General features: G+C 39.3%; 1 protein-coding gene across 1 annotated transcript; it reads left to right on the top strand.

Annotated features, from left to right (window-relative positions):
- The first annotated feature begins 730 nt into the window (after positions 1-730).
- Positions 731-8,560, top strand: LOC144641054 (uncharacterized). Its single transcript, XM_078500110.1, has 9 exons — positions 731-806; positions 914-1,076; positions 1,665-1,724; positions 2,058-2,371; positions 2,762-2,929; positions 5,799-5,958; positions 6,645-6,731; positions 7,724-8,037; positions 8,214-8,560. The coding sequence occupies exons 2-9, from the start codon at positions 923-925 to the stop codon at positions 8,385-8,387; spliced, it is 1,431 nt and encodes a 476-aa protein (XP_078356236.1). The 5' UTR covers positions 731-806; positions 914-922; the 3' UTR covers positions 8,388-8,560.
- Positions 8,561-10,057: the final 1,497 nt, after the last annotated feature.

Raw genomic sequence — 10,057 nt, 5'->3', positions numbered from 1 at the left:
ACCTTTAAGACCTTTAAGAGAATCGTATTGAAATTTCACATGTTATGCTTTTGAAATTTGTACTTAATTATTTGCGGAAATAGTTTTTTAAATATACATGCATAACAATTCAATAACCAATTTTCAATCGTGGCTTTCCGTGAGCAAAATGGGCAAACTGATAGAAACCGAAATAGTCTAAGAATAGATCACTGCTGGCGCTCGCTAGTGTTATTATGTGCCACAGTTTGTTGCCATTCGAATCACCTTGCAAAGTCATGAAAACAAAGAATGAAGGTCATCTATCGATGTTCACCGTGCGTCCAGTGTTCTAGTTTCCTCAAATTGCGTGGCGATCAGCGGGAGCAATCTCTCACTCTGCAAATAAGTCATAAATCACGCCAGGTAGATCAAAGCGTTCAGCTTAATAGCACATGCAACATAGCAGCTGTTGCAAGCTGTTTCATAAAAAAATAAAATATGAACAAAACACTAAGTATCACTTTTTAACTGGTTCGACTTTTGCCAAGGAAAACGTTCGCTAAAGTATATCTTTCTATTTTCTTAAATATGGAAGCCGGATATGTGAACATCACGTGTTGCCAAAAAGCAAAACTTTGTGTATTAGAAATCAACACGAGAAGCATTGCGTAAAATTAATTCATATGCAAACAAGAACATATACAAAATGTCCATAACAAAACCATTAATTAACGTGCACTGAATTAAAAAAGCAGCTGGGAGGTATAGAACTTCCTTCGAAACGAACCTTCCCTAGCTTGTTGACATATCACAATTCGATACGAAAAAAACAGATTGCTATTTTTGTAAGACAGTATTGCAGTTGTAATATAAAGTCGAATTTCCCTTTGGGAATATTTTTTTTGAAGTGGTTAAACCAACTGACTACTTATTTATGGCGTGTTTCTTTCAGTTCCTTGAAATGCCCTCTCGATGGAGGATTGCTATTGTGACTTGCCTGCTGTTGTACATTCTGATGGAAGACACCAAACCTGTCAATGGTTGGAAAAGAAAACGGCGATTAAAAGAGCTCGAAGCCAGGATGAATGCATTGAACGAAACGCTTCAGTGCAAACGTTAGTATACTCACCTTTCCGGGAAAACACGTAGAAAAGAAAAAAATGCGTCTTATTTATTTCCTGATACGGGAGATTAGATTATCCCAGAAAAAAACTAGATATGAATTTGACACCCCCGATATAACCATATTACAAATATAACCATTACAAAATACTTCAGCTATCAAAAACCAAATATTCGACCCATTTTAACTCTCAAAAGCGCATCCAGAACGATAGATAACCTCCCTCCCCCTCCCTACGGTAATCAAAGTTGTGCGACTCTTAAATAGGTAGCCTGTAGCCTTCACTGCAAATTTGATCTTCGAAACGAGAGAATGAGGGAGGCCGCTTTAAATGAACATGCTTGTTAAAACATGGTTGCCAGTATATTTTTAAAATCCATAGTGTTTCCGCATGGATGAATAGTGAAGTCAAAACTTTTAGCATGGTTTATTAAACACTTAAGTTATAAACGTTCGACGCCTGTCGCTGGCATTTCCCGCCGTCGGGCTGAATGCAGTTAATAATTTTTATCTTCGATATGCCTCGATTTTTCAATTTGTTGAATAATTTTTACTAATATAATTTTTAATTCATTTTCAGCGTGCTCACTGATTGATGAATTCACGGAGCGCCTCAACAAGATTGAAGAAAATGTAGGAAGTGAGTGCGTAGTACAATTAAGGGTGCACACTATAAATTCTCTCACAATTTCGCGAGCCCTTAGACCAGTGCAACTTTTTAAGTAACAGGAGTGAGTGTCATGTAAATCCTAAATAGACCACTACTGATCTTGACCTTTTCTTCAAACATAGAACCGCTATCAAAAGTTTTCTCCCTCCCCTGTTAGGGCGCCACGCGGTTTTAATTTGATTGAGAAATAGGGAAGAGAAAACCTCTGGAATAGCAAGGTAGCAGAGCAAGAGACTTTTACAGAACTACATCAACTTCGGAGCACAGCATTAATATGCATTTAATCTGCCTTTACTTTTAAAGCCTGCATCTTCGACTTTGAAGATGGTATCTGTGATTGGGAAGCTACTGGTACAGCCTTTGAAAACCAGCCGACCTATGGTGATAACCCTACAGCTCGTGGCAGAGAACCTGCCAATCAACAGGGGGACTGGTGGATTGGAGGAGCAGAGAACCGCCCCTCCCCTGAAGACCAAGCCGGGTTAATTCAAGATGACGGTCCCCAAGGAACTCTTACCTCCCCGTTCTTTAACATCACGGGCGACACGATCACGTTCCTGATTGGAGGAGGCAATGATATCAACGCGGTTCGTGCAGAGTTGATCATCGGTGATCAGGTAAAGAGTATTTAAACACATAAAATATTGCCTTCAATTCAACTAGCAGAATTTCAAACTGTCAGGTAAAATGGCTTTTGGCTTATAATCCCCTGCCTTAAAACTGAATTATTTTGATTGATTCATTGATTGACAGACTGACTGACTCACCAACCGACCGATTGACCGACCGACCGACCGACCGACCGACCGACCGACCGACCGACCGACCGACCGACCGACCGACCGACCGACCGACCGACCGACTGACTGACTGACAGACTGCCTGCCTGAGTCGGCGACTGATTGATTGATTGTTTGATTGTTTGATTGTTCCTTGCGTGTTGCCTGTGTCTGTTGGTTAGCTACAATTAATTTTCTCATACGCTCTGATTTGCTTTCGAATTTCAGGTGGTTATGAAAGCGACCGGAAAATGCCATGAGACAATGAACAGGGAGGTCTGGGATGTTAGAGCTTATGTCGGTCAACGCGCACAGTTCAAACTGGTCGACTCCAGCTCTGGGGGATGGGCCCACATCAATTTTGACGATCTGAAAGGAGACATTTCCTGTGTATATCACTAAAGCCAAATTGCGCTACGTTTGGGCAAAATCGCATTCCTTACTTGAACAGTATAAAGTAATAAGAAAGACTGATGTAGTGGTAGAATCCCTTAGAACAAATAGTACAATAATCTGGATTTAGCGCTATTTTGATTTAAGGTACCCGCCCAGGGAAAATTTTGAAGTTTTATTTTCCAATCTTTTTTCCTAATCATGTTTCTTAGTACTCCTATTTTACAGAAATATCGATTTTGGGACAAAATTCGCACAAGGAGCCGAGAACGATAAAGCTAAAATTTGTGCTTTTACCGGAAGTGAATGGTAATTCGGAGTAAGGAACTGGGACGGTTGTTAGGCTGTGCATCCGGTTTTTGCTTTTTCTCCGTAATATTTTGATTCTGGTAGCTGCTTTGCGATGTTGTTTTGACTGTTCGAGCTCTCTTCGCTTCGTGGACGCCATATTTGATTTGAAACTTAGTCCCAGTTCTCAAAAGTCAAAATTGAGCAACCGGAAGTCTGGGGCGAGTACCGCACCTAGCAACGCATAAACAAACAATGTTTCTGCAGTCTGCAAGCCTTTTAGACAGCGGAAATTCATCCAAAATGGCGACATTGAGCTCGCATGGATAAAAACTCTTCAATAACACGGATTTTGGAGGATTTTCACCAAATATTTACCACATTTAAGTAAAATGTGGACTTCCTGCTGAGCAACGTTTCAGAAAATCACATTTTATTCCTCAACGAGAACACATTTTCAAATGAAACTTGGCATGTAGTTCGTACATGTGTAAGTCTACTATCGTGGTCTTGGGGAACGAGCAAGGCTGAAAACTGTGGTTATGGCGGCCACAGAAACTTAAGGTATGAAAAAAATAACCAAAATTGTTTATATCTTTTTGGCAATTTTAGATATTCGATTCCCCAAACACAGATTTTTGCGTTGTTTGATGAAGAATGAAAACACAGTTCAATCATTCGCCTGTTTCTAAATGGCTGCTAGAAAAACTTGAAAATGTAAAATATATGCTGTTAATAATAAAGTTAATTATTAACAAATTGATGTACTATAATGTCAATAAAATGTTGGCAACTCATTCATCAAATAAAAATGACTCTTTGTGGAAGGTTTGGTGAGATTAGAGTGAAAATATCCCTATTTTTTGTATTGTCAAAAATGCACTAAATTTGCCTGGGCAGGTACCTTAAGCTGTTTTAAATGTGGGCAATAAACCTTGTAACCTAATTGCCTTGGTGTCATTACTTGAGTAAAAATTTGGATACCGGTGTGTTGTTTCCTGAAACATGCGAGATGAGTGCTGTGCGCTTGTTTGAATGTATGGCCTCTATTTGAAATAACATATGGAAAAAGTGTCTAGGGGCGCTAATTAAATAATAAATAGACTTATGCCCGTTTAGCACAATCTTTTGTTTTGTGCTTAAACACTATCGATCATTTATTTGAACCATGTTCTAACATTGAAGTGGAGAGGGAGGGAAGAACGTCGGTAACAGATAAACTTTACGGAGACTGGACACAAAATGTCCAAGTAAGTTAGCAAAGTGGTTCTGTCATAATCCCGACGATCCTTGGTAAATACATCACTTGACTCTGAGAGTAATTCGTGAGCTTGATCCAGTCTAGGGGAGTGGTGCATGTGTATTTTACGCGAAACTCGCGTCACCTTTGTTTAGAATTTAGCGCGAAAACCTGAAATATCTTGTCAAGGCCAACTTCTGCAACAAGTTTCATCACAATTGGTTGACTACATTCTCATCATCTGGAACACTTTTAAAGACAATGGCACTTGGCTTTTTTTTCAGAATTTAGTTCTTGGAACTTTTCTCTTGTTAGTAACTAAGATTTTGGCTTTATAAACTTGACTTTACCAAGGTCTTCAAAAGAATCGTGTAAGAATTTCTCACATGTTATGCAGATGAAATTGGTACTTAATTATTCTGCGGATATAAATATACATGCATAACAATTTAATAACCAATTTTCACTCCGTGAGCAAAATGGGAAAACTGATAGAAATTGAAATAGTCTAACGATATTTGTTTTGTTTTCTTTGTGCCATAGAGCTAAAGATAGAAGCTGATAAACCATAGTTTTCACGTGATCATTGTTAGCGCTCGCTAGTTTTATTATGTGCCACAGTTTGTCGCCTACCGAATCCCCTTGCGTAGAGTCATAAAAACAAAAATATGAAGGTCATGCATCCATAACATTAAACGCGCGTCCATGCAGTGTTACAAGTTCCTAAAATTGCCTTGCTATCAACGGGAGCGATCTTTAACTCTGCCAATAAGTCATAAAACACACCAGGTAGATTAACGTTATTACAAAGGGTGCATCGTGTAATAGTTCATGCAATACAGAAGCTGTTGCAAGCTGTTTAAAAAATATGCACATAACACTAAGTATCATTTTGTTTAACTTGTTCACTGTTTTTGCCAAGGAAATCTTTCGCTGCAGTATATATTTATTTTTACTTTCCTAAATTTGAAAGCCGCATATGCGAGCGTCACGTGTTTCCAAAAAGAAGAATTTTGCCGGGAACGAGAAATCAACATCAACATGAGCAGCATTGCATAACATTAATTCACATGCAAACGAGAACATATACAAAAAAGTCATTACAAAACAATTAATTAACGTCCATATAATTTCAAAAACCAGCTGCGAGGTATAGAACTTCCTTCGAAACGAAACCTCCCGAGCTTGCTAACAAACCACATTTCTATACGAAGAAAACAGATTCCTATTTTGTAAGTATTGCAATTGTAATATAGAGTCGAATTTCCCTTTTGAGAATATTGTTAAGAAGTGGTTATGCCTACCGACTATTTTTAATATATGGTGTGTTTCTTTCAGTTCTAAGAAATGGCCTCTCAATTGAGGATTGCTATTGTGACTTGCCTGTTGTTGCTCATTCTGATGGAAGACACCAAACCTGTCCTTGCTGGAAAGAAAAGACGGCGATTAAAAGAGCTCGAAGCCAGGACAAATGCACTTAACGAAACGTTGCAGCATTGCAAACGTAAGTATACTTTCCCTGCCGGGAGAACACGCAACATGCGTCTTCTATATTTCCTGAAAACGGGCAATGATTATAGTTGTGGATAAACGGGGGAAAGAAGATGATAACAGCAAAAGGGCCTAGATGTGAAAATGACAGCCCCGAAATATACTCATATTACAAATATAAACCTAACAAAATACTTCGGTTAGCGAAATCCCAACATGCTATCTCCAAAATCCAAAGATGTAATCTATTTTAACTCTCAGAGGTACATCTATACGCAGACTCGATGTTTGAGCAAAGTATAAACAAAGGTTGGATAGACCTTCCTCCCCCCCCCCCCCCCCCCCCCCACCACCACTGGGTTTTGAAAGTTGCACATCACTTATATATGTAGGTAGCATGTAGCCTTCTGTACAAACTTGATTTCGAAACGAGAGAGTGATGGAGGCCGGTTCAAAAAACACATACTTGTTAAAACATAGTTACCATGGAAACATCAAGAATGACTTAAAGGTATAAACGTTCGAAAACTTTGGAGGCATTTCCTGTCTCCTAGCTAGAATGCGGTTAACAATTCCTATTTTCATGCTGCAATATGCGCTGATTCGTTGTGTTTTGTGCGGAATATTTTTTATCTTAACATTTTCGGCTAATTGAACATATTCGTAAGAACTTTATCTTGCTTTTAAATTTAATTTCAGCGTGCTCATTGCTTGAGGAATTCATGGAGCGGCTCAACATGATTGAACAAGAGATTTCAAAAACGGAAACTACTCCAGCAGAGTCAGGTAACCTGCCAAAAGACTGTGTTGGTAATTGTATAACTGCTAGTTCACACTAAGTGTTTACAATACAAGTGATATTATAAAATTCTTTCAACATTTTACGAATCCTTAGATAAGTGCAGATTTTTTTAAACAACAGTACTGATTTAGACCACTTCTGAATTGCCTTTTGTCTCTGTCTCACGGCGAGTCCTCTTGCAGCACTTGTCATATGAAAATGGGTTTCATTTGCATGAAAATGAACGGCTGATAACGCACATTTTCGCACGGAGACTTGTTTTTACAAAGAGGCAAAAAACCTCTCAAAAATGGTCTATTGTAGAAGTAATATAATTGTACGAATTCAAATTATTCATATGACTGAAAAATGCAAATAAAGAAAACTGCTTTCGAATCGTAGCTCCTCGAGTCATCTTATAATCAGAAATACATACTTGCGAATAATGACCGAGTTCACAGCAAAATAAACATATTTCAACGTCAAGCTTGTATCATACTTGTTTTTCGCTTTACAGTTGATTATCGTAAAAGAAAAACTAACGATGCATTTTATACCCCTTATAGCGCTATTTACAGTTTGGCGAAATCTTATGATTAAGATTCTTGCGCAACGACATCGTGTTTATCTCGCAAATAAAACTTGATCTAGATAGAAAGCTCATGCCGTCATAAGTCAAAATGTTCTCGCCATCCCTTCGGTAGTTTTAATCGTGCGAACCAATCAGATTGATTTGCGTGATTGTTAAAATATTTACCAATCAGAGCCCGAGAGCAAAATCTCGATCCTCTTTCAAGCATGGAGGTGAGAATGGTGCCTACAAATACCGGTAGTTTTCTCGCTCGCCTGTCACGCCCCTACGGTGTTCAAATTTGAGAAATAAAGAAAATAAAACCTCTGGACCAAGGTAGCAGAAAACAAGACTTTAACAGAACTATAGCAGCTTTAAAAGCATAGCATAAATAGGCACATTTAACCTCTTCTGACTTTTTTAAAGATTGCAATTTCGACTTTGAAGATGGACTCTGTGGCTGGGTAAGGACTGGTACAGCCTTTAACAACCAGCCGACCTATGGTGATAACCCTACAGCTCGTGGCGATTCACAACCTGCCAATCTACAGGGGGACTGGTATGTTGGAGGATACGAGAACCGACCCTCCCCGGAAGACCAACCCGGAATTTATGGAGACGGACACCAAGGAACTCTCACTTCCTCATTCTTTAACATCACGGGTGACACGATCTCCTTCCTGATTGGAGGAGGCTGTGACAGCAACGTAGTTCGTGCAGAGTTGGTTATTGGCGATCAGGTAAGCAGTAGATACATAATACATTGTCTTCAATTCACGCATCAGGTTTCAGATTGTATGATAAAATGGATTTAGATTATAATTAACCTCCTTTTTAACTTAACTTTTTAGTGTCTATAGGTTATTTTCAATATAGTTTCCTAACATCACAAAATCAATTTGTTCTCAAATTTCAGGTGGTTAAGACTGCGACCGGTAAATGTCATTCGACGATGAGTAGAGAGGATTGGGATGTCGGAGCGTTTGTTGGTCAACGGGCGCAAGTTAAACTGGTCGACTCCAGCTCTGGGGGATGGGGTTTCATCAGCTTTGACGATCTGAAAGGCAACATTACCTGTGCACAAAACTGAAGCAAAATTTCGCTACGTTTGCGAAATTTTCTTTCATACTTGAAGTGATTGGAAGATTAGTGAAGTCGTAGAATCCCTTAGACCTTAGGAAATCATAAAATAATCTTATTTAAGTGCTAACTGATTGTAAGCGGTTAAAAATGTCAGAAATAAACCTTAGCTTGAAACGTGAATGTATTGGTGCTGTTACATGAGTTAAGATCTGATACCATTGTGGTGTGCTTTGAAACACGCAACAAGGGCGTGGCCAGAGGAGGCCCTTATTTCCTTATTTTTTCTGGCAGGCTTCAATAAGCGTCTGCACTCACCGAGAGTCGTCACGCAATCTTGAGGTCACGAGAGGTTAACGAAAAAGCACATTTCTGCACATTTCTGTCCCCAATCTCTAACCCCCCCCCCCCCCCCCTTCTTATGGAATCAGATCTCAGTCCCTTTTTGTAAGATTTTACCGGAACATGCAATTTCGTCACTCATTGAGTCCTTTCGTCTGGCAGATATATCACACAACCGCAAAATGAGTATGATATCTTCCTTGTTATTGACGGAAATTAAAAATCATGGAAATTTCCTTTCTTTTCTTGATTTTAGAGCTCAAGCGGGGGAGGAAGTTCTAGCTAATCATTTACGAAAAAAATGGATCATACACGTCGTCTTCGATCCAAACGATCTCAACCAACTTTTTGGCGAAAATCTGACAAAAAAATCGTATCTGAAATCTCAAACACAACACCTTATTTTTCTTTTGATTATTGCGGAGGAGGCAGATGACGTTTCTAACCAGGAAATCTTTCAATTTATTTACGTTTTACATGATAAGTGGTGACTTGGATTAAAGTGACTTGCGACCACTTCTCCGCTTATTTTCACTTTAATCCAAGTCACCACTTATCATGTATTCACATTTATCATTTGGACATATTTGAGCCTGCAGTTGGCAGGACATGTGTTACATAAGAACCCAGTAAATGACCTCGCTCACCATGAGTCCCCCATAGCTCAGTGGTTAGAGAGTCCAACCGGTATTCTGGAAGGTCATGGGTTCGACTCCCGTTGGGGAACTCGGAAAATCTTTTTTCCGAGTATTTGACTTGCGACCACTTCTCCACTTATTTTCTTTACGTTTTGTCGACCAATAATTTCACGGTTGTGTTAATTATTTACGACCAACTGGTGAGGCTGTTTCGACTGCTCTACTCAAAGCACTAAAAGACTTGTCTCTAGACATTGAAAACTGTCGAGGGCAGGCATATGATGGGCATCTAATATGTCATCAATAACACGAGGCGTACAGGACCGTACAGGCGTTTGTGAGGTAGAAAAGCCCAACTGCAGATTATACACACTGCAGCATCCATTGCCTCCGCAATCTCGTTTTTGTCCATTAGTGTGAAATCCCACTAATCTGCAATATGATCGGCACACTGAATGAGGCCTGGTCCTTTTTTAACCCCTTGACTACCAGAGCGAAGCACATTAAGCGACCGGCGGCCATATTGAATTTTTAATGAGATTCCAAATTTGGCTAAACAATGGCATTTTTTTCAGATAAAATATTAAAGTACATCTAGATTAAGCATTAAAAATGAATTTCTCTCCCTTTTCCGAGTTCTGGTACTGTACGGTTGCCTCGTACAAATCCCTGGCGAACTCCTTGACCATGTGCATTCATG

The sequence above is a fragment of the Oculina patagonica genome, unplaced genomic scaffold (genome assembly GCF_052425735.1).
Source record: "Oculina patagonica isolate OP01 unplaced genomic scaffold, crgOcupat unplaced644, whole genome shotgun sequence".
Classification (NCBI taxonomy): domain Eukaryota; kingdom Metazoa; phylum Cnidaria; class Anthozoa; order Scleractinia; family Oculinidae; genus Oculina; species Oculina patagonica.
Note: the sequence above shows the minus strand (reverse complement) of the source record. Positions and strands in the feature narration are given on the sequence as shown.